The sequence below is a fragment of the Dipodomys spectabilis genome, unplaced genomic scaffold (genome assembly GCF_019054845.1).
Source record: "Dipodomys spectabilis isolate Male_0828 unplaced genomic scaffold, ASM1905484v1 ptg000018l, whole genome shotgun sequence".
NCBI lineage: Eukaryota > Metazoa > Chordata > Mammalia > Rodentia > Heteromyidae > Dipodomys > Dipodomys spectabilis.
Window position 1 is genome coordinate 7991257 of NW_024870695.1, and position 25037 is coordinate 8016293.

General features: G+C 47.8%; 1 protein-coding gene across 2 annotated transcripts in view; it reads left to right on the forward strand.

Annotated features, from left to right (window-relative positions):
- Nucleotides 1–25037, forward strand: part of Lrrc75a (leucine rich repeat containing 75A) — a 43941-nt gene that overhangs the window by 15808 nt on the left and 3096 nt on the right. The window contains exons 2-3 of one of the 2 annotated variants that reach the window (XM_042673896.1): nt 15056–15184; nt 24195–24310. In XM_042673896.1, coding sequence (XP_042529830.1) covers nt 15056–15184; nt 24195–24310 — 245 coding nt within the window. The remainder of the gene's footprint in view (nt 1–15055; nt 15185–24194; nt 24311–25037) is intronic. The other variant, XM_042673897.1, reaches the window with a different exon arrangement.

The following is a 25037-nucleotide window of genomic DNA, read 5'->3' on the forward strand; positions in this document are numbered from 1 at the left end:
TCTCTCCAGGCATAAGGCTCCCTTCTCCTATGGAAGAACTGCTCCTTGTGATGGCAGGGCTGACCTGGGCAGATCCAGTCTGAGCAGAACAGTTTGCAAGACTCTCCCATCCAATTAAACACAAAATGTCATACTGAGGTATGGCTCAAGTGGTGAGGTGCCAGCCAGCAATGTAAACAATAAAAATGAGCCAGAGCTCAAACCCCCCAGTACTGGCATTCAAAAACAAAATACCAATAACAAAACACACAAACAAACAAAAACACCCTGTTAATACACTTGACCAAATCCTCCTCCTCTGGTTCTGTTGAAAACCATTAAGCTCCAAATAAAGATCTCAATTCTCAATTCTAAATTGGAAGTTCAAGGGCCACACTGTGAGATATTCTTAGATGTGTAATTCCCTTGAACTTTACAGATATGGGAAATAACAGATCTGTAATTCCTAGGCTTATTTGGACTTGATTTAATTCTAACCCTTGTTGGATTAAGAACACCTTACTGATAAGGAAGCAGTTCCTACCAGCTGCCCAAGTGCCATCTCCGGGGTGAGATCAGCCCTCAGATTCTGGACCAGTAGCTTGTTTCCTCATTGTCATTGTATCCCCACCGTCTCTAAGCCCCCTGTCCCCTCCTTCACTGAAGTGGCTTCACGACTAGATTAGATTCTATTTGTGTTTGGTTCTGTGTGTGTGTGTGTGTGTGTGTGTGTGTGCGTGTGTGTGTGCACGCGCGCACGGACTTATGTGGTGCTGAGGAATCGAACCCAAGGCTTCGAGCATGCAAGGCAAGCACTCTACCACTGAGCCACCTTCCCAGCCCTTGTGTTTGGTTCTTTTAGCATCTTTTCGTTCTTCTATCCCTGGGGGGCCCCATGTCTGGCAGCTATATAACAGCCTCTTGGATGCTAGTATCATCTGTTCCAAGCCATGCTACTCATGAGGATCCCAGGCATCCGGGGAAAATGTGTTTCAGAAATTCTGCTACATCCCTGCTGGTAGGTGAGGGTCTCACCTCTGACTGGACACCTTCAAAAACTAAGCGCACCACTTTGACTATGGTAAGGTCCACTATAACACCTGAAACAGTCAGGTTTGTTATGGCTCACCATTTTAGAAGCTTTCATCCATGATGAGTTGGCCCCATTGCTTTGGGTCTGTCTGTACTAGCATCCAGACCCCCTTCCCCTGATCTTGTCTCCTTTTTTGCCTGCTGTACACCTAGGCAAAATATTACTGCGTTCTCAAGCCAATGTGTGTTTTCAAGTTGGTGGTAACAGTTACCACCAACTGGGTGACTTCTAGAAACCAAGGTTTATCCTCCTATGGTTCTGAAGGCCAGAAGTCTGAAATCAAGGTGTCAGCTGGGTTGTGTTCCCTCTCCCCCCCCCCCCCCCCCCCAGAGGCCCGGGAGTGGACTTTGTTCTTTCCTCCTTCTAGAGTCTGGTAGTTATCATCAAGCCATTTCCAGCTCCACCTAGCCCTCCAAACACCATCATCTGTGTGTGTTATAGGTACACCTGATTCAGATTTAGGGACCACCTGGATCAACAAAGATAATCTCATCTTGAGATCTTTAAATTAACCACATCCGCACAGACCCTTTTCCAAATAGGCTCACCACAGGTTCTGGGGATAATGACATAGGCATGTCTTTTGGAGCGGCACTGTTTAACCCTCTATATCCTGCATCTGTTTCTCATATTCAGCGTATACATATATCCTAGGCTTCCCCTCCCTTCTCTGTGGCATTTTAAAGACTCTGCCCCTCTTCCCAAGGCTTCTTAGAGAAGCAAGTCTTGTCTGCTCCAAGCTCCTTAGCTGAGCTGTTCCTGCTTCTCTCCCTGGTTGCTTCCTCGGGCTGTGTTTCCCTAACAGCACCTGACATTTCCCTCACTTCCCTTGGGATTCCCCTAGAAGGCAAGCCAGAATGTCATAGGGAAAGGATGAGAGTTCAGGCACCCAGCTGCTGTCTGAGGGGTGTTCCCTAGGCTGGTTCCCCTGGGAGAAACAGAGGCAGCCCCATCCACTTCCTGCTCGCCCTCTGGACTCCAATTAATTTCCTTCTGGTGGGCTGTGTTTGATTACAACCTCATTAAGCAGCTCTGCACACTCAGGCCCTAGAGATTTCAATACTGAAGCTGTCTACCTTTGCCAGTTAATATTCAGAGCCCGCTGCCTCCCTCCTTCCCCGGCTGGTTGATGCAGAAACTGTGGAGTCACGCCTGGAGGAGAGACCAAGTGCCAGCTCATTTCCCCTGCAGGGCATGGGCTGAAACCTCAGGTTTCAAAGGGAAGGGGGTTTTTTAAATAGAGCTTGCCTAGCAGCCCCCTCCGTGGTTTCTCCCAGTCCTCCCACACACACCCACCTCAGGAGACACCCCTCAAAAAAAAGATGAATGCTCTGAGCACAGACAGTGAAAACAAAGACAGGTAGGCAGTCTGAAAAGGAACCTTCTCTCACTGTCAGACATGTGGAGCTTGTCCAAGAACCAGCCAACCGATCCAGGCTTCCCTCCTGCACAAAGAAAGGTTGGAAGCTGTTTTCTCTCAGTCTCAGGACTTTACCTTTGAACCTCAGGCAAATGGGATGATGATCTGGGGGATCAGTTTATCTTGCCCTTATCCTGCCTCTCTCTTGCCCCCATCCATAAAGAGCGGCTCAGAGATCCTCCAGGTGGTAAAGGAAGAGAGTTGATCCAAGTGGAAGCAGGGCTGGTGGTCTCAACCAGGGACAAGAAATGTCTTTGAGACATCATTGTAGATTTCCACGGACTCCCACTAGTCAGAGATCCAGGAGGTAGGGTTGAGCCAAGATGACTCTGGTCAAGGTTGGTCACAATAATGCCTGAGACTACTGGGCCAGTGCTGGGCTCCTCAGCCAACGAGAGCCTGCCAGCTGATGCAGCTCTTCTAATGGAAACATCCAGGAGAATAAGGACATACTGGGGAACGTGGTATCCCTCCTTCCCAACCTTCAAGGGAGAGCAAATGGTGAAGGAGAAACCTGGATTTGTAATAAATATCATGGAGCCTGAACCTTGACCTCTAAGACTGGTCTACTGCAGGATCCCAAAGAAATGAACTCGATGGGAAAGGAACAAAAGGCCACAAAAAGAGGCCACGCTGGGAAGGAAAAGAAAACCAACGGGAGATGAAAAGGGAGATTAATAAGCAAAATGAAAACTGCTCGGAAATAAAACGCTGCCAGCAAGTAGCAATGCTCCCTTGAAATGTGAAATCAACATAGAAGGTGGTCCTGGGAAGTCCAGCAGAGTTTATTAGTGAAAAAAAAAAAAATCCCAGAGAGCTGCCATTGGTTTTTCTTAGGAAAATGCAGGCAGAAAGATGGCTGTTTGGAGATAGCAAGACCCCAACCTTTCCATCTTCTCTGTGTAGATAAATTCAAGGGGGAAAAAAAACACACAGTATCACCATTGCACATTTTGATGAGATTTTTCTAATAACCAGCCAAATGCAGTAGTAGTCCCACTTACTATGGAGGCTGAGGCAGGAGATCACTAGGAATCCAAAGGCAGCCTTTTTTTTTTCTTGGTCATGGGGCTTGAACTCAGGGCTTGACCTTCCCTGAACTCTTTTTGCTCAAGGCTAGTGCTCTACCACCTTAAGCCACAGTGCCACTTCCTGTTTTCTGGTGGCTAATTGGGGATAAGAGTCTCACAGAGTTTTCTGCCTGGGCTGGCTTTAAACAATGATCTTCATATCTCACCTGATTACAGGTGTAAGCTACCAGAACCTGATTTTTAGCCTGTCTTTAAAAAAAATTTTTTTTTAGTATCCAAGCATGAGAAACAGAAAAAAAAAAAAAGAAAAGAAAAGTCCAAAATGCTTGTACTTTCCTCAGCTCTGTGTTGGTCTTGCTTGAATTTCATGCACTTTTCTTATTTTTTAAATTGTAAAATACAAGTTATATATAACATTTTAATATATATATATACACACACACATACAAATGCTGGGGGTGGAACCTAGGGCCTTGTCATGCTAAACATGACAACTAAGTGGACGGTCTAGTAATATTGAATATATCATGCTATACAACCAGGCTCTGGAACCTTTCATCTTTTAAAACTCAAACTCAGGGCTGGGAAGGTGGCTCAGTAATAGAGTGCTTGACTAGCATGAATGAAGCCCTGGGTTCCATTCCTCAGCACCACATAAATAGAAAAAGCCGGAAGTGGCTCTGTGGCTCAACTGTCAGAGCACTTACCTTGAGCTAAAGAGCCTGAGGGACAGTGCCCAGGCCCAGAATTCAAACCCCACAACCTACAAACAAACTCAGTTCCTATTAAGCAGCAACTTCTCCACACCCTAGCTGACAAGCAGCCACCTTTCTGCTCTGTCCCTGTTGATTATACTTTGAGACCTCACATTAGTGGAATCATGCAGTGCTTGTCCTGCCTGGCTCATTTTGCTGGTGTTTTAGGTTCTTCCATCTTGGAGAATGTGTCTGTTTCCTCCCTTTTAAGGCTGCATAATATCCCATAGAATACATATATCATGCTTTGTTTTGTTTATGCATGTGTCAATCAGTAAACAGGTTGCTTTCATTTTTTCTCCATGGTGAACAATGTTGCTTTGAACCTAGCTGTGCAAGTAAGTATCCCAGAGTCCTGTTTCTCATTCTTTTGGATGTACACACAATGGTAGAATTGCTGGGTTTTATGTAACTGGATTAAGCAATGCCATTCACCTCCTGGCTGATGCTTGTTGTCTGAGGGTAGGGAAAGGACTTTTTAGATCTGAGAATTGGATTGCCCAGAGAGGCTATGTTTGTATTAGGAAGTTAAGAGCCAAGCTTCAGGAGGGTTTGTTGGATGAAGATGAGAAATGGAGAGTTTGAGCGATACGGGGAGAGGCTGACTTTGGACGATTGTCATAAAGGTATCAACTGCACTCTTGCCTACTATGTATGTTTGACTGCTGTTTCTAGAAAGAAAAAGGTATGCCAGGACCTTCCAGAGATGCAGCTTGGGTTTAGTGGCAAAGATAGCCCTACAGGAGTGTGAGGTTGAAAACTGAAGAAATACCCAACAGTCTCCAAGCCGCCTACACTGCTAAATACCAGAGGACAGCCCAGCAACATGCACAGCACTTTGAGGAGCTTCTATTGAGCCCAGTTGTCTCAAGTTATGACTTCAACATGAAGGAATTTTCATAGTTTGGAGCTCAGAAATAATCCACCACTGGGTGCTAGTGGCTCACACCTGTTATCCTAGCTACTCGGGAGGCTGAGATCTGATGGTCACAGTTCCAAGCCTGCCAAGGCAGGCTACTGTCTCCAATTTTTTTTTTTTTTTGTCCAGTCGTGGGCCTGGGCGCTGTCCCTCAGCTCTTCAGCTCAAGGCTAGGGCTCTACCACTTGAACCACAGCACCACTTCCGGCTTTTTTCTTTTTTTTTGCTTATGTGGTGCTGAGGAATCGAACCCAGGGCCTCATGCATGCAAGCCAAGGGCTCTACCACTGAACCACCTTCCCAACCCTCCTATCTCCAATTAACCACCAAAAATCTAGAAGTGGGGCAAGTAGGAGAGCGCTAGTCTTTTTTTTTTTTTTTGGCTGGTCATGGGGCCTGAACTCTGTCCCTTAGCTCTTCAGCTCTTCAGCTAGCACTCTACCACTTGAGCCACAGCACCACTTCCAGCTTTTTTCTGTTTTATGTGGTGCTGAGGAATCAAACCCAGGGCCTCATGCATGCGAGGCAAGCACTTTACCACTGAGCCACCTTCCCATCCCCAAGTGCTAGTCTTGAGTGACAAAAGCTAAGTGACAGTGCCTAGGTCCTGAGTTCAAGTCCTAATACCAACATGAAAAGAAAAAGCAAATAACCTGGGCATTGGTGGCTCACGCCTATAATCCTAGCTACTTAGGAGACTGAGATCCGAGGATCAAGGTTCAAAGCCAGACCCAGCAAGGAAAGTCTGTGAGACTCTTATCTCCAATAAACCACTCAGAAAACTGGAAGTGGCCCTATGGTTCAAATGGTAGAGCGCTTGCCTTGAGCTGAACTGCTGAGAGATAGAGCCCAGGCCCAGAGTTCAAGCCCCAAGACTGACAAAAAAAAAAAAAAGCAAATAAACCATCTATCTAGTCCTAAGGGGGTCAGGTATGGGGTGACTGAGACCACCCAGGCAGGCATGAATATAAAAGAAACCTGTGGATGTAACTGAGCAGGAACAACAGGAAACAGGAAACGTCAGTATATACAAACCTCTTTGGATATTTTTTCTCATTTAAGTAATAATCACAGTGGCAGGAACCTGGATCTGAAATCCCCAAACCTACCAACCAGAGCTAAGACAGACAAATGTTGAACCTCCCTGAGACACTCCACCACGGCTTCTTTCCAGGTCAGTGCTGTGGTTTGCATGTGGCTTGTCCTTATGAAAACTCTGGTTGAAGTTTGGTTGCCTGTGTAGAAGTTTCAGGAGATAGAGTCTGTAAGATGGATTAATATCTTTCTCATGAGACTGGATTTGCTCTCAGGGGAATAGATTTGTTCTGTAGAGAGCAGCAGCAGACTGTTACAAAGTGGGTCAGCGCCTTTGTTCCCTGATCTCTTCCACACGCTCTAGCTCACCACTCTCAATGGCACTTCCTCCATCTGATGCCATCTGCTGTGTTATAACACAGCACAAGGCCCTTGCCACATGTGGCCAGTCTGTTGAAATTTATAGTCTCCAGAACCATGAACTAACTATAAACTTTTTTTGCGGGGGGGGAGGGGGGTTGTGGGGCCTGAACTCTGGGCCTGGGCACTGTCCCTCAGCTCTTCAGCTCAAGGCTAGCGTTCTACCACTTGAGCAACGGTGCCACTTCCGGCTTTTTCTATTAATGTGGTACTGAGGAATGGAATTCAGGGCCTCATGCATGCAAGGCAAGCATTCTACCACTGAGCCACCTTCCCAGCCCTATAAACTTCTTTTCTTATAAATTACCTAGTGTTGGGCTGGGAAGGTGGCTCAGTGGTAGAGTGCTTGCCTTGCATGCATGAGGCCCTGGGTTCGATTCCCTAGCACCACATAAGCAAAGAGAAAAAAAGCCGGAAGCGGCGCTGTGGCTTAAGTGGTAGAGCGCTAGCCTTGAGCTGAAGAGCTGAAGGACAGCACCCAGGCCCAGAGTTCAGGCCCCATGACCGGACCCAAAAAAAAAAAAAAAACAAATAAATTACCTAGTGTTGGGTACTATGTTAATAGCTATAGAAAATGGAATAGGGACAAGTCAGTTTCCTGGGTTTTAGTTCTCATGATGCTACTTTCCAGAGTGTTGCTCTTCCTTCTAGAAACCAGCTATGGGTGTAAGTCTCCCCTGAACTCATTAACATCACCACATGAGCTCTGCCTACTTAGACCAGGAGCCTCACTATAGAAGTAGAGGGTATGGAAGACAGGAGAGCCAGGCACTGGTGGCTCATGCCTATAATCCTAGCTACTCAGGAGGCTGAAATGTGAGGATTGCAGCCCAAAGCCAGCCTGGGCAGGAAAGTCTGTGAGACTCTTTTTTTTTTTGGGGGGGGGGGGTCCGGTAGTGGGGCCTGAACTCTGGGCCTGGGCGCTGTCCCTCAGCTATTCAGCTCAAGGCTAGCGCTCTACTACTTGAGCCACAGCGCCACCTCCAGCTTTTTTCTTTTTGCTTATGTGGTGCTGAGGAATCGAACCCAGGGCCTCAGGCATGCAAGGCAAGCACTCTACCACTGAGCCATCTTCCCAGCCCATCTGTGAGACTCTTAACCTCCAGTTAACTACCAGAATATCAGACGTGGAGCTACAGCTTGGGAGTAGTAGAGTGCTAGCCTTGTCTTAAGCAAAAGAGCTCAGGAACAGCACCCAGGCCCTGAGTTTCAAGCCCCTTGACCAACCAAAAAAAAGACATGAGAGATGGAGCTAGCTGGGTCCAGAGGGAAGAAGGCCTGGGAAGCTAAACCCTTCCCAGAGGGCTCTCTGTCTCTTTTCTCCCCAGCAACACATTCTTCCATCCTAGTGGCCTTCAAATGCTTCTTTGGTATCAGGATCCCTTTATAGTCTTTAAAATTACGGGGCTTCAAAGAAGTTTCCCTTATGTGGGTCATACCTAATGCTAGTTACATGTTAGAAACTGAAACAAAGGGATTTAAGGGCTTATTTGCTTACTTAAAAATAGCAGTAATAAGGGGGAAGGAGCTATTGATCAAAAGCTGTATAATTACAGTTAGATAAGAGGAAAATCCAGAATAGGCAACTGAACAGAGGCAGAACTAGAGAAGCGGCTGCCTGGGCAGAGTAGAGAACAGCAGGGAATGAGCTAATGGTTGTGGAGTATCTTTTTTGAGAGATGAAAATGGTGTCTGAAATTGGCTGTGGTGATGGTTTCATGAATTCCTGAATATATTAAAAATCATTTGGTTTGGGGCTGGGAAGGTGGCTCAGTAGTAGAGCGCTTGCCTTGCATGCCTGAGGCCCTGGGTTCAATTCCTCAGCACCGCATAAGCAAAAAGAAAAAAGCCGAAAGTGGTGCTATGACTCAAGTGGTAGAGCGCTAGCCTTGAGCTGAAGAGCTGAGGGACAGGGGGGGAGGGGGGAGGCTGGGAAGGGATGTGAAGGATAAACAAAGGAGGAGGCTGCAATGCTTGGTAAGAAATGTATGCATTATCCTGGCCATGTAATTGTAACCCCTCTGTACAGTATGTTCACAAATAAAATAAAATAAAATAAAAAAGAGCTGAGGGACAGTGCCCAGGCCCAGAGTTCAGGCCCCACAACCGGACCCCCCCCAAAAGAAAATCATTTGGTTGGATATTTTTTTCTTTTAATTTTTTAGGGTCTGGCCTCACACAGAAAGCACTCAAGGTGCTCCTGAGCTACATGTACCCCACACTCTGTCCTTTTAGTGTCTGAATTACATCTCAATGAAGCAGGTTTTGTTTGGTTTTGTTTGGTTTTGTTTTTTGGTGTACCTGGGGCTTGAACTCAGGGCCTGGGTGCTGTCCCTGAGCCACTTTGTACTCAAGGCTAGCACTCTACCTCTTGGGCCATAGTGCTATTTCTGGCTTTTTCTGAGTAGTTTTTTGGAGATAAGCTTCACAGACTTTTCCTGCTTGGGCTGGCTTTGTACTGTAATCCTCAGCTCTCATCTCATCCTCCTGAGTAACTAGAATTACAGGCATGAGCCATCAGAGCCTGGCTAAAGCATGTTCTTAATTGAAAAAATAATAATAAACACATATGGGTGAAATAAATTTTTACCAAAAAAGGCTACATTTTTCTAAAAGAAACTGTATGAGAAGGGCATTTTTGACATTTTTGTCTCTAACATCCGGCTTCCTAGAAATCCTGTTGCCTCTGCATTGTCTGTCAACCCAGGTTGTTTTGCTTGGTGTCTGTGTAGAAAAGGCAGTGACCCATAGGTTATGTCACAGGGAAAAGGCCCTGGAAGAACCCTCAAAGTGTCTTGAGGCTTCCCCAAGGCGGTGGCTTTGAGCAGTGCTATTTTGAGCTCCTGTGTCAGTCTCCAGCCCTAGCCACACCATTGTTCTTCTCATTGCAGTAAGTCCTCCACCTGATTACCCAAGCTTGTGTCTTATGTGAGCTACTAGAAACAGCAGCTCAGCCCGGGCCAGCCACCCCCTCTAAGCGGAACTCCCCAGTGGCTCTGACTCAGCCACCTGCTCAGTAACAATAAACCCACACTCTGACCGTTCCCAGAGATGCACTGTTTAGACTCACAACAAGGAAGATGGGATTTTCCTCCATGCTGCCTGCTTTGGGAGGCAAACCAGCCACTCACTCCAAAGCTAGCGTGGGGGCTACTTGTGTATTTGATTCTAAAGCGTATCTCCTGCTGGCACCAGAGGGAAATAGGTGCAGCCATGGGTGCAAAGTCCACAAGGAACCAGTCCCAAGGGGCTGTAACCCAGGCTGCCAGTTCCTGAGACATCAGGTAGCATCTCTTCCTCACACTACCCATGTCAGTGACACAAATGTCCTCAATAAATTGGCTTAGGGTAGAGGTGCAGAAAGGACACCAAGGAGGCTGGGAGTGCCTAGGACCTTGGGTCCAAGAGGTGCCCTAAAGAACATAGCATTCTGGGCACATAGGTGGGGCTGAGATAAAGAAAGCAATAAAAGGAGCAAACAGCCTTGGCCCAGCCCCTATCTGGTGTCCTGGGACCTTTGAGAGAGCTGACCAAAGGGAAAGCATTGGCTGTCACTCAGTTCCCCAAAGAATGCCCTTCTAGAGGACCTCCACTTTCTTCTTACTTTCCCCCTCCATCAAGAAACAACTGTTTAAAGATAGAGAGAAAACATCAGAGAGACAAAGCCACTGCCAGCACCAGAGTGACAGCAAAGAAAGGATCATTGTATCCAGGAGTGGCATGTTGCATCTTCTCAGACCTGACCAGGCTCCTGGGTTAGCTGGCATTGTTGCCTTGGTCCTTCTAGAATGGGAGGATCAGCAGAGATAGGGGGCCTAGCTGGGCACTGATGTTTTAACACCTATAATCCTAGCTATTCAAGAGGCTGAGATCTGAGGATCACGATTTAAAGCCAGCCTAGGCAGAAAAGTCCATGCAACTCTTACCTCCAGTAAACAATTCAGAAAACCTGGAAGTGGTGCTGTGATTCAAATGGTAGAGTGCTAGCCTTGAGCACAGAGACTCAGGGACAGTGCCCAGGCCCTGAATTCAAACCCCAGGACCAGCAAAAAAAAAAAAAAAAAAGCAGGGGGGTCTGGGAAATGAACAGGCTGCCAAGAACATAAGACATCTGAGCAATCACCTAATTCTAGGTTTCCAGCTTTTTTTTTTTTCTTTCTTTCTTTCTTTCTCTTTCTTTCTTTCTTTTTGTTGTTGTTGTTGTTATTGTTGGGGCTTGAACTCTGGGCCTGGATGCTGTCCCTGAGCTCCTCAGCTCAAGGCTAATGCTCACTCTACCACTTGAGCTGTAGCACCACTTCTGGTTTTCTAGTGGTTTATTGGAGATAAGAGTCTCATGGATTTTGCTGCCTGGGCTCGCTTTGAACCATGATCCTCAGATCTCAGCCTCCTGAATAAGATTACAGATGTGAGCCAATGGCACCCAGCTTCCAGCTTTTCTTTGACAACTGTTTGCTTGATTGCTTGTTCATTTGTTTGAAATCAAATGCTTCCCTGCCAGGAGCCAGGGCTTATAATCTTGAAGACTCTTCTGGCCTCCTTCTTGTCCACCACCACTGTCCCCACCTGAAGCCCTAAGACCTTGGAACACAGTTTATAACTGTTGTTGGAGTTCATTTTTTGGACAGGAATGCAGATGTCAAGCTCTCCCTTAAGCTCTTATCTACAGACTTAGAGTGAGTTGGAGGTTAATTGGGGCTAAGTCTACTAGGTGTCAGAGGTATACTCAGGAGGACACATGGGGCAAAGCATGGGAGGAACAGAGGCTGCTATGAAGTACACAGAGGAGCAGACTAAACTAAAGAAAAGATAACCCGTAGCCCAATGTGAGGGTACATGCCTGGAGACTGAGGGAGGTTTGCAAATTTGAGGCCAGCTTGGGTCCTGGCCTAAAAAGAAAGGAAAAGGGAGATGGGGGGTAGGAAAGGAAGACAGAAGGGAGGATGAGGAAAGAAAGAGAAAAATTAAAGGGAGAAGAAAGGTCTTGGAAAGGCAAAGTGGAGGATGTGAGGGCGATCTGGCTGCGACATCTATCAACCCATTGATCGCCAGGGTTGAAAAGGCAAAGTGGGGGGCTGGGAAGGTGGCTCAGTGGTAGAGCGCTTGCCTTGCATGCATGAGGCCCTGGGTTCGATTCTTCAGCACCACATAAGCAAAAAGAAAAAAGCCGGAAGTGGTGCTGTGGCTCAAGTGGTAGAGCGCTAGTCTTGAGCTGAAGAGCTGAGGGACAGCGCCCAGGCCCAGAGTTCAGGCCCCACAACCAGACCCCCAAAAAAAAAAAAAAAAAAAGGAAGAAAGAAAGAAAAGGCAAAGTGGCTGTAGGAATCACTGTACTGTTTCCATCCGGTTCCTCTGCTTTCCTTCCCCGCCTCCCTGTCCCCAGGAAAGGAAGCCTTGAGCTACAAGCAGGGTCTGGCTGGGAAGCCGCATGCTGAGCCATGGCCCTTTAACCACATAGGCCTTTTGAGACCCTATAACACACACCCTTCCACTTTGAGACTTCCTGCCTTCTCAGCCTCCTACCATGGGCAAGATGGGTATATTCTGATCATTCCTGGCTGGGTAATAGTGTGCCCTGGAGCACTGTGTCCATACAACCCAAATACACCCTTCTGACCCTAAGACCACTGTGGGCTTTATGTGTCAAGGTCCCTGTCCTGCCCTGACACCTGTGTTTTCCTGAGTGTTTATGGCTTTAACACATCCTGAGATTGATACCTGGTTTAGAAAGAGGTCAAGCATGGAGCTGGGAAGGTGGCCCAGTGGTAGAGCGCTTGCCTTGCATGCACGAGGCCCTGGGTTCAATTCCTCAGCATCACATAAACAGAAAGAAAAAAAAAGCCAGAAGTGGTGCTGTGGCTCAAGTGGTAGAGCACTAGCCTTGAGCTGAAGAGCTGAGGGACAGCACCCAGGCCCAGATTTCAGGCCCCAAGACCAGACCCCCCCCCCCAAAAAAAAAAAAAAGAAAGAAAGAAAGAGGTCAAGCACCACTGCTTGGAGAGAGAGGGACCCCAGGAAGGAAGAGAAGAATCACTGATGAAGACTTTTCCCTGCCAGAGGCTTTGCCCTCATTACTTTGTTCTGTTTTTCTCACCTAGATGCTGGCTGAGTCACTCAGATAAAGAGGAGAACGCAGACTCAACCATGTTAGTTAGCTTGCTTCAAGGTCCTAGGCTCAGTACTGACCAAGGTGGGGACAGAGGTCATGGCCAGCATTGCACTTGGTTCTGCACAGGATCCAGCCCTGGAACTTGGTGGCCAGTGCTCAGAAGCCCCTGCCACTCAGCCATGTTGCAGACCCAGCTCTGCAGGAAGCTACAGCAACAGCAGAGATTGGCCTATAAGGTTTGGTGGAACACAGCTCCCTATGCTGGCCCCTTGGTGTCCTTGTGATAAGAAGCAGAGTGCAGAGTATCTCCTAAATTCTCCACGTGTGTTCTGTGAAGCCCTTCACAGGACAGAGGGTATGGCATTCTGGCCCCTCTGGATCCATCCACAAAGATCCCTTCTTCCTTGGCTCTTAAACATGTTGGCCACAACACACAGGACCTTATCCCAAACCTCCCTCCAGTGCCCAGGCCAGCTCACCCTCGTAGTGGGTAAGTTCATATATCGTCCTTAAAACAGACCAGAGCTGAGGTCTAGCCCCACCACTACCCCACCATGCCTAAAATGCCACAGTTCAAGAAGTCAGCCTGTATGGGCCTCTATTTCTCCAGCTATAGATTGGAATGCTGATGAGCTGCCTCCTTCATTCCAGGGATTTCTGAGAATCACATAGGAAAGGTGTTCAGAAATATTGAGACTATCCCATCCAATGACTGGTAAACACCTCTTCTGGAACCCAGGCAGATAGATACCCCTCACATTCCCTGCCCAGGGCCTAGCAAATTGTAGTGTTTAGTCCAGCACTCCAGAATAGGAAAAACATTTATTTCTTTACTTCTATTAAGCAGAGAATTTCTTGTCAAGTTCCCAGCAGCCAAGTACGGGAAATGCAAGCTGGGTTGTGTTGCAAATGGGACAAACTGCCCATTCCCTGGCATTGTAAAAGAATCATAGAATGTTCAGAGCACAGACCAGCTGGAGCAGGGCCTTTGGGTCCAGATTCACACTGGTCATGGATCTCGGCCATACCCTGGTGACCCTTGCTGATGGGCAGGGATCTCTACAGAGTCCTTGGAGCTGGGGGGCTTCCTGAGCTTTTGTGCTTAAGGCTGGCACACTACCACTTGAACCACAGTTCTGCTTCCAGCTTTTTCTGTGATTAATTGGAGACAAGAGTCTCACAGACTTTCTTGCACAGGCTAGCTTCAAATCTCAATCCTCAGAACTCAGCCTCCTGAGTAGCTAGGATTATAGGCATGAACCACCGGTGCCAGGTGAGAAATCTATACATTTTCATGGATAGTATGCAAAAGACTGAGTGGAGGAAAAGTTTCGATTTAGTGCTAATACATTTGGAGAAATTTAGCAAGTTTGTAAAGTTTCTTGATGTCTGTGTTTTCAAGAATAAAGGGATTTCTTTCCTCTGGTAATAGAGGGTACTTCCCTGGGATGAGATCATGAACTATCACTGTAGAGGAAAGTCAGGGAATTCTTTGCTTCAGGAGAGAAGGATGGGAGAAGGTTAGGGAGGACTTCCTGCTTCTGCTGTTTGCTCAAGTGCTGCAATGTCATTTGGGGGTGGCATGTGCTGAACTCCATTCTACACTCAAATGCGTGTCCCTTCTCAAGCCAGAGTAACCTCTATTCTAGGGTTTCTTCCACCTCCTTGCCCCACTTTGTGGCACTCACTTCCATTCCCCTTCCTTCTCATTTGGAAGACCCCAAATAATGCCTTCTCGGGGAGCCAAGCTGAGGTTTTCTTGCAGATATCTGGAAGCTTCACCTTAGAACTCCAACACAAACCCCTCCAAGGCAAAGGAACACTGAAATTGGGTCATCTACAGGAGCAGCAGTCTGAGTACTCTTGGAGGTAGGGGAAAAAATACAAATGGAGGTCAATAAACAATCCTTGACAATCCTTTCACTATGAAGGTCAGTTCCAAACTTGGCCTCTGGAGAAAAGCAATCACCAGCTCCAAGCCTGCCTTCCTTGACTACATCCTTGAGAAAGTCAGAGGCAAGGTTTGGTGGGGAAGTTGTCTTGAGAAAGGTTAACAAGCCAGGAACTGCAGAGCTTGGGGTCTTGCAGATACTGGTCTTTCCTCTTCCTCAATGAGAGATAAACAGGCTGGGGGCGGGGGGGCGGGGAGGGGGGTTCCTGATGTCTTCCAGATGGTTTCTTTCTTGATTAGTTTCTTAAGAGGCTGAGCTGCCTCCAGGCTGCACCTGCTTCTCCTGGGCAGGGCTGTGTGCGTTGGATGGCACTTGACCTCTGGGCATCCTCTGCTCTTGCAGGACCTGGGCATGGAGTCAACCTCACTGGATGATGTCCTGTATCGCTATGCCAGCTTCCGGAACCTGGTGGACCCCATCACACACGACCTCATCATCAGCCTGGCACGCTACATCCACTGCCCCAAGCCGGTAGGGCGTTGGGGTCTGAGCCAGCCAGGTCCTGGGGTGTGAGGTGGGCACCTTTCAGAGCACAGATCTGACCATGGAACACCGTGGTCCCCAGAGAGCTGGAACTTTGCTTCAGGGAAAGGAGGCTCCTGGTGCTGATTACATCTGTGGCTTTGTCTGAGGACCTTCTCTTAGAGGCTCTTGGAGCTGCCTGCGATTGCAAGACCTTGAGGTGGGGCTGGCTGTGGGTTACTGGGATCCAACCAAGGTCAGCAGAAGGCAGGGATACTGGGCTCAGATATGAGATAGTAAGAAAAAAGACAGTAATGAGGATTGGCAGGGAACCTGGAGGCCTGAGAGAGAAAAGCTAATTGATGCCAAGAGCCATGGGAACTAACCAACTATGGCTGGCAGCAACCTCATCTCTCACTCAGATTATACATGGTCCAGTCTGGAGAAGCAGGAACGCACCAGAGACAGACTTATAGGAGATCCTTCAGGAGCCAAACATCTGCCTTTTCTAAAAACTGATTGAATTGCCTCCAGTTTAGACAAATGACATAGGCCCCCCTCATATCCCTGTATACACACACACACAGAGGCAAGCTGTATTTTCATGCCCACTTGAGAGTTGAGAAAAACAAAAATCAGGTAATAATGTGATGTGAGAAAGGTTATACTTCTGTGAGAAACTTTGGTATTGTTTGGGACTACCTCATGAACCAGTGCTGGGCTGGACACAGGAAGTAATTAATTGCCTGTCAGACCTGGTAAAACAGGACCAGGCTGGGCTAGAAGGGGGACCTGGAGCTCCTGCTCTCTGGTTCTTTTCTGTCTGAGTTGGACTGGAGGGGTGGGTGGTACCTAGCTTGTTAGTCATTTTGGACTATTAAGTCAATTCAGGCTGTTATATAAAGTGCTGTGGGGTGGAGGGTTTGTATACATATTTTTCTCTCAGTCTTGGAAGCTGGAAGTCCAAGATCTGAGTGTCTAGTGAAAAACCGCATCTTGGTCAAAGACTGCTGCCTCCTCTGTGGGTCCTCGTGTGGCAGGAAGAGGATAAAAAGCTTGCTAGCCTCTCCTTTATAAGAGCACTAATCTCACCATGAACCAACCCCACCTCCCAAAGCCACAACTCATAACTTCATCCCCTGGGTACTGGGGTTTCAAGACAGGAATTGAATGGGGACACAAACCTTCAGTTCATTGCATGTGGTATGACTTTTCTAGATCACTTGATTCCCTGAACTTTGTTTTCCTCAACCTTAAAAGAGGAATCAAAATCATGTTTTTACTCAGGAGACTGAAATCTGAGGATTCTGGTTTGAAGCCAGCCCAGGCAGGAAAGTCCATGAGACTCTTACCTCCGATTAACCACCAAAAAAAAAGTGGTAGAGTTCCAGCCTTGTTCACAATAGCTGGAACAAGGTCCAGGCTCTGAGTTCAAGTTCAGGACTGGCACCAAAAAAAAAAAAAAAAAATCATGCCTCTCCTATCAAGTTGTTTGGAAGGTTCAGTGAGATGATCCTGGCATGTGTGCCCTCCCATGCACCGAAGACAAGGTGTTTACTGATAAGGGAACAGCAACCTCATAATAGCACCCAGAGTCTTAGAACACAACAAGCCAGCCAGGTACCTGTCATCCTACCTACTCTGGAGGATGAAATATAAATATCAAGGTTCAAAGAAACCTTTTGGGGGGCAGAAAAGTCCATGAGACTCTTATCTCTAATTAACCAGTGAACAGCTGGAACTGGAGGCATGGTCAGTGGTACAGTGCCAGCCTTGAATTAAGAAGCCAACTTCCTCCTCTTAGCTCTTTGCCTCTGAGACTGTCCTAGCAGCTCAAGTTAACAGGACCAGAAGGTGTACACAGATGTTAGGACTGTTAATTACAGCCGATAGCCCTCCATCAGCTGGCTGTTAGATGGAAAGAAGGAAATGGCCCTTTCTGGCTGGTCTCATAGGGAAGCCCCTACAAATCATCTTTCCCTTGTTGAGACTACAGCCCCTCAACAAAAGCCTGATGAGACAGAAAAGCCAGGGATCTCAGGCCACATGGACAGGGCTTTAACACCCCTACAAAGTGAAGGTATCCCAGTGAAATTCCTGGGCACATTTGTCGCTCTGTGATGGAAGGCAGAGCCAGTCCCAATAGTCTGAGAGCAGTACTGAAAGGAGCCATACTTAGTGACCTGCCCATCTGTCCCTGTCCTCTGCCCTCCCCTTCTCAACCACATCCTGTCTCCAAGGCTAACTAAAATAGCACACAACTGGCTTCCAAGCATCAGCACCACCTTCCCACCTCCTATGCTCTGGGGAGCAGCCAGAAAGCTCGTTAGTGCTGGGTTAATTGGATTACACACAGACCTTACTGAAAATTCTTCAGTACGGTTTTTAGTTTAAATAAAACCCAAACCACAGGTTTGTGATAGAGCCCTGACCTAGGTTGTGAGGCAGAGTTTCATCCCCAGAGCCACAAAAAAAAAAAATTAAAAGGGCCCGGCACTGGTGGCCATGCCTATAATCCTAGCTATTCAGGAGGCTGAGATCTGAGGATCCCGGTTCAAAGCCAGCCCAGACAGGAAAGACCGTGAGACTTTTATCTCCAATAAACCACTCAGGAAACAGGAAGTGGTACTGTGCCTAAAGTGGTAGAGTGCTAGCCTTGAGATGAAGCGCTGAGGGACAGCGCCCAGGCCCAGAGTTCAAGCCCCACGACCGACAAAAAAAAGTGGGGGGGGGGGAGCTGGGAAGGTGGCTCAGTGGTAGAGCGCTTGCCTTGCATGCATGAGGCCCTGGGTTCGATTACTCAGCACCACATAAGCAAAAAGAAAAAAGCCGGAAGTGGCTCTGTGGCTCAAGTGGTAGAGCGCTAGCCTTGAGCTGAAGAGCTGAGGGACAGTGCCCAGGCCCAGAGTTCAGGCCCCCAATAAAATAAATAAAAGACACCCCTATCTCTCATCTCATCCCTACCATTCTTGGCCCTGTATGCTCTTCTCCAGTCACACAGCACATTTCTGTTGCTGGCACATCAGATCCTTTCTTATCTAGGGACTTTACTGCCTTCTCCAATAGCATGAGCCTCCTGTGGCTGAGGTTCCATCCCTTGACCTAATCATCCTCTCTGGACTTCCTCTTGGTTGTGGGGCTTGAACTCTGGGCCTGGGTGCTGCCCTGTGCTCTTCAACTCAAGGCTAGCACTCTACCACTTGAGTCACAGCTCCACTTCTGGCATTTTCTGCTTACGTAGTGCTGAGGAATCGAACCCAAGGCCTCCTGCATGCGAGGCAAGCACTCTACCACTGAGCCACCTTCCCAACCCTGTGAGATTCTTATCTCCAATTGACCCCCAGAAAACTGGAAATGGCACTTTGGCTCAAAGTGGGAGAGTTCTAGTATTGAGCAATAAAGCTCAGGGACAGTGCTTAGGCCCTGAGTTCAAACCCCAGAAAAAGACAAAGTAAGTCAACGGGGACCAGTGAGACACCCAAAGACCCCAGCAGTAGAAAGTTGAATACCCGAGGAGCAGTGGAGGAAGCTATATAACACAGGAGCCAAGGTAAGGCAGCTCTCCAATAAGCTGCTGTATTTATTGCTTTGTGAGAGACTACCCAAAAATTTAGACATTGAGCCAGGCACAGGGGTACATACCTGTGGCCCCAGCTATATTTGGGAGCTTGAGGCAAGAGGAACACTTCAGCCCGACTCTGAGGTCAGTCTAGACAACATAGCAAGTCACTCTATCTCAAAATGAATAGATTAAATAAACAAAAAAAGGAGATATTTGTTGTTGAACAGTCTCCAGGTCAGTTCAGGGCATCCTACTCTACGCTGTCTCAGGACATTGATCAGGACTGCAAGCATCAGAAGGCTTGACAGAAGCCCAGCGTTGGTGGCACACCTGTAATCTTAGCTACTCAGGAGGCTGAGATCTGAGGATCACTGTTTGAAGCCAGTCCAGGCAGAAACCTCTGTGAGACTCATTTCCAGTTAAGCACCCAAAAAGTCAGAAGTTGAGCTCAAGTGGTAGAGCATTAGCTTTGAGCACAAAAACTCAGAGGCAGTGCTGAGGACCCAAGTTCAAGCCCCAGGACTGGCACCAAAAAGAAAAAAAAAAAAAAAAAAAAGGTTGGACAGAGCTTGGTAGGTCCACTTCCAAAATGGCACATTACAGGTTGTTGGCAGGAGTCTCCAGGACTGCTGGACATCATATCATGAAGCCAGCTTATCCCCAAAGCCAGGATACCTTTCATGATCTAGCCTCAAGTCACATACCACTACTCCTGCCATTCCGTTCAGTCTGTCAGACCCCAGTACTGGGGGTGGCGGGTGCCCCTGGCACAGATGCCAGGAGATAAACAAGAGGTTCATGTGAGAGGTTGGTTTCCACATGTGCTGAAGCAAGGGAAGAATGATGGATGAATCCCTCAACATTTTGCTCTTCCTGCCCTTGATCTTGCTTCCATTAGCTGATGCCAACTGGAAGCAGAGAACAGAGAAGCCAGTTGGCCCAGTGTCAGAGCTCAGACCTCGGCAGAGAGTGGACCTTGGGAAAGAGTAAGCTTTGTACCAACACAGTGTCTATCTGGAACTGTGGGCAGTGCATAATAAAAGATGGGTTCAGTCAGTGCTTAATGAATGAATGACTTAATGACTGGATGAGGGTAGCCTTTGAGTGAAGGGCTATTCTTACTGGAATCTTGGGGGCTGTTACAGAAGTACCTGGGGAAGTAAAGGTGGCAGAAGGCATCACTGGCTGACAGCTGACAGATGGAACAGTGTTGGGGGGTGGTAGGTCTTCCCGGAGTGGGGCTATAGGTCTGCTTCAAGCATCTTCAAAATCACTGAGAAGCTGGGCACCGATGACTGACAACTGTAATCCTAGCTACTCAGGAGGCTGAGATCTGAGGATCTTGGTTCAAAGCCAGCCTGGGCAGGAAAGTCCAGGAGACTCTTATCTCCAAAAACCACTAAGAAAACCAGAAGAGGCTCTGTGGTTCAGGTGGTAGAGTGCTAGCCTTGAGCTGAAGAGCTGAGGGACAGAACCCTTCCCCAAAACTTCCAGGCAGCATCACTGGGAAGTTAAGAGCAGTTCCCTGTGCCCAGCTCTGCTCCTTCCATCACCTTCCTTCCCCATGGGTGGGAGGAAGAGCTGCAGAGCCTCTGCAAACTACCTGTGAGTCCTCTGCATAGGCTAGGACTGTTGCAAATAAAGACAACCACCTAGGCCAGATCAGGAGAAATTTATCCTACAGACTATGATGTTTTGTCGACTCAAAGACAGCTGAGCTTGGTAGGGGCCCTAGAACTATAGGCAAGCATGGCCACAGTCCACCAATCCCTCCTCTTCTCCTTTGCCTCCCTCTCCATTCCTTCTAGAGAATAGCTCTTTCTCACACTACTCTAAGCAGGAAATATGGCTGCCCACAGCCCCTAGTTTACTTATAGGGTGCCAGGTTCCAGAGGTGATGGAAAGGTGTCTCATGTTCCTGAAAAGGGCGGAACATGTGTAGCATGTGGTGAAGGGCTTGCCTCTCCCCTCTTGGCCCCTTGTATCCAAAGATGGAATATGAAGGATTGACTCCTACCCTGTTTCCCCAGATGCATACAGATACCAGGCAGCCCACCAAAGTTGCCTGCAGACGGTCTGACTCTAGCAGGGCAGTCTATACCTGGCTATAAACATTCCATTGTGGCCCAACTGAAAAGCTCCCTACCACCTTCCCTTGACCTAATCATTTTTTCATTAGCTTCTGCCTCTTTGCTCAGACCTCATAAAAACCCAGCTCCTGGGTTGGGAATGTGGCTCAGTGGTAGAGTGCTTGCCTAGCATGCATGAAGCCCTGGGTTCAATTCCTCAGTACCACATACTCAGAAAAAGCCGGAAGTGGTTGTGGCTCAAGTGGTAGAACTCTAGCCTTGAGCAAAAGAAGCTCAAGGACAGTGCTCAGGCCCTGAGTTCAAGCCCCAGGACTGGCAAAAAGAAGAAAAGAGCTCCTGTCCAGCTCTTACACAGTCTCCAAGCCCATGAGAAGGCTGTGTTCCTCACCACTCTATCTCAATAAACAGTCCTTGCCTGTGGAAGATCAAGTCTGGCCTATTTCCTTCCTCTCTCCTCCATTTTCCTAACAAATAGTGCCTGTTGACACAAGGCTTCCTGGCCAAGGCCACACAGGGATGCCACTGTCTCTCAACATTAAGACAACACAGAGTGGCACTTCCTCCTCTTAGCTTGCTTCCTCCTGTCCTCCCTACCTTCTCTTTTTACTCCTGCTCAGGGCCAGCCCCACCCAGTCCTGTTCTTTACCAGAAGGCCTAGAGGGAATCTGGAAAGGGAAGAAGTGGGGAGAAAACTTAGATGGTTTTGCTAGGGGCTTTTCTACATGTAAATGATAGAAATTTCTTGAATGAACCTATGCAGAAGACAAAATTTCTCACCTGGAGGGCAGAGAGAGAGAGCAGAATGGCATGGTAATGTAGCTTGCTCAACAGATATCAGCTCTAGGGCTGTAGGTGTGGCTTAGTGGAAGGTAGCAGGCTTGCCTCGCATATGAGATCCCCGGGTTCCATCCCAAGGATCAAAAAAAAAAAATCGATTTGCTTAATTCTGACAAGTAGAAAGGACCTCTCACTATGAGAGCATCAACTCATGTTTAATAACAGTTTAGCTCTATTAAATGTGTGCTGTGTATCTATTGTCCTTTTTAGCCAGAGAAGAGGCTGAGGCTCCCTCAGTTTCTCAATTTCAGTTATGTCCATCAGGAGCTTCCCTTTGTGCACAGCTGCCCCCTTGTGGCAGAATGAATGCACTGACGCCCCTCCTATCTCTTTGTTCTCTTTCTTAAGGCGGGAAGGTTGAGACTGGCTTTTGGATACCCTGGAAAGTGACTGGAGGAGGAACCTAGGATAAGGAACTTAGTTCTAGGCTTCAGATCAGTTGATTTGGTAGACTGGCAAACATTAGGGCTTAGGGCATCTGAAATTGATGCTACCTGACCCCCTGGGTCCTTCTTGTCTGATAAGGAAATCACAGGGAGCTGTTTAAACTCTCTTGGTGCCAGCTAAGTGCTGGTAGCTCATGCCTGGAGTCCTATTCAGGAGGCTGAGATCTGAGAATCGACTGTTGAAGCCAGTGTGGGCAAACAAGGACAGACAAATCTATGAGACTCTTATTTCCAATTAACCAGCAAAAAGAATTAGAAATGTGGCTCAAATGGTAGAATACCAGCTATGAGCAGAAAAGGTTGAGCGATCCTGAGTTCAAGTCCTAGTACTGATATAAAAAGAAAACAAGGGCTGGGAAGGTGGCTCAGTGGTAGAGCGCTTGCCTTGCATGCTTGAGGCCCTGGGTTCGATTCCTCAGCACCACATAAGCAGAAAAAAAAAAGCTGGAAGTGGTGCTATGGCTCAAGTGGTAGCGCACTAGCCTTGCGCTGAAGAACAGCACCCAGGCCCAGAGTTCAGGCCCCACAACCGGACCCAAAAAAAGAAAACAAAACTCTGTGTTCCAACTTTCTCCACTGCAATTCCAAGGTGGAGAACCATGCTCCAAGGTGGAGAACCATGGCTCTACTCTGTTGTATTATCCCGTTCCCATATACTATTCTTTTGCCTCTGAAGTCAGCCTTCACCCAGCCCCTACTAGTCCTCCACCCCCAAGTCTGTGCTGGCTTCAGTCAAGTGCTGAGAGATGTGCCCAGCTCCATAACTCCTGTAGCATTCCCAGCTAGTAGTACCCAAAGCCTCTTAGATTGAGCATGGCCCCACATGAGAGCTGCTCATTGAGTAATGACCAGCTGGAGCCCCATGTGTTCTGCCCAGGTCCCCAGCCCAAAGTTTGGATCCCTTCACTCACACCCTACCCACACCTCCATCCAGTGCACCACCAGTTGAATGTGTAGTTGCAGCCCCTTTTGTGGGCCTGGTCCTCAAACATCCTCTATACCTCCAACCAGGAGTCAGATAAAAGTCCCAAAAGACACACCTCATCCTGCTAGAGACCCATATCCCCTCTATTGACTTCCTGGCAGCCCCCAGGATCTAGCTCCTGCTCCTGCCTTAGTAATCACTATTTCCCATGAACCACCTGTGTGCCTAGGCTAAGCAAGAATCCAAGGGTCTCCTGTAAATCAACCTCATGCACTCTGAGGCTTCCTTTGCCTCCTGGATCCTCTTCAGATCCTTCACTTCTTCAGGCACCCTCATCCTCCTACCTCCTCTCTCTTCCCTTTCTTCTCTTGTCTTCCTCTAGGAGGATGATGCCAGGACTTACTGCCCTTGAGTGGTATGGGAATTACTTTTTGCTAGCCATGGGGCTTGAACTCAGGACCTGGGCACTGCTTCTGAGCTCTTTTTCTCAAGGCTAGTGTCGTATCGTTTTGAGTCACAGCTCCACTTTTGGTTTTCTGGTGGCCAATTTGGAGATAAGAGTCTCATGTCTTTTCCTGTCTGGTCTGGCTTTGAACTACACTCTTCACATCTCAGCCTCCTGAGGATCTAGGATTATAGGTGTGAGCCCCACCAGTGCCCAGCATTATGGGAATTCTTAGAAAGTGTGTAATAATCTGCTCAGTGTTCAGTAAATATTCACTGAACAAGTAAGTGATGAATGCTCCTGGATTTTAGGGACTGGTAGGTATCACAACAAATCATTGGCAAGGGGTCTGCTTCAGCCAAATTGCCAGGAACCCCCAGACTTTTTATGTAAATCTCAATTTTTCAGTAGTAGCAGTAAATTCACAAAAAGTAAAACCATTGTACCAGGCATATGTGTGTGTGTGTGTATAGCTATATATATATATATATATACATATATATATATATATATATATATATATTGCCATGCATGAAGCCCTGGATTCAATCCTTAGCTACACACACACACACACAGACCCTTGTTTGCTTGTACCCCTGCTCATCTTTGTGATACTGTGCTTTTTCTAAGGGACCATGAATTCTAGGGGTAGGGGCTTGTACCTCTAATTGCTCATGAGGACTCAGGGACCTGTACCTGTGGTTGCCTCTGCAGGAAGGTGATGCACTGGGCACCATGGAGAAGCTATGCCGGCAGTTGACCTACCACCTCAGCCCCCACTCCCAGTGGAGGCGCCACCGTGGACTGGTGAAGAGGAAGCCACAGGCCTGGTGAGTCACAATCTCCTGTGGCTCATTCTTCTGCCCCAGCTCCTGGTTGTGATGCCCTGCTAGGGTAGGGGGTTAAAGGGAAGGGCTAGAGCCAAAGGAAGTGTCTGGGAAGCCTGCTGGAAGGAGATGAGGGCAAATGGAATTTAAGGTCCAGGAGAGTAGGACACCCTACCTGATATGTATGATGGAAGCTGGGTCAGGGAGAGAGATGTGGAGTTTCTAGTTACTAGAGTACTAAAAGTGGGTGCTTCCAGTACAACCCTCTGGTTCTCTGGGATGTTCTCCTGGGGGAACCCAGACTGTAGCCATGTGCCTGGCCCATACATCAGTAAGCACCTTCTGGGATTCTGTGTGGCCTCTAAAGAAGACTGGCAAGGGTTAGGGGGACGTGAATCAAAACTACGGAGAAGCAAGGAGCATCTTAGAAAGGAAGCGGATGGGTGTTGGAGGGCAGGTTTTCTGCAAATGACCCAGGGTAGAGTGGCTGGCCTTCTGAGAGATTTTAGTAAGGCTTTGTGGGCTCGAGACTGCCTTCCTATCATTTTTTTTTTTTTGGGGGGGGGAGTCCGGTCGTGAGGCCTGAACTCTGGACCTGGGCTTTGTCCCTCAGCTCTTCAGCTCAAGGCTAGCACTCTACCACTTGAGCCACAGTGCCATTTCCAGCTTTTTTATTTTTATTTTTTTTTTGCTTATGTGGTGCTGAGGAATCGAACCCAGGGCCTCAGGC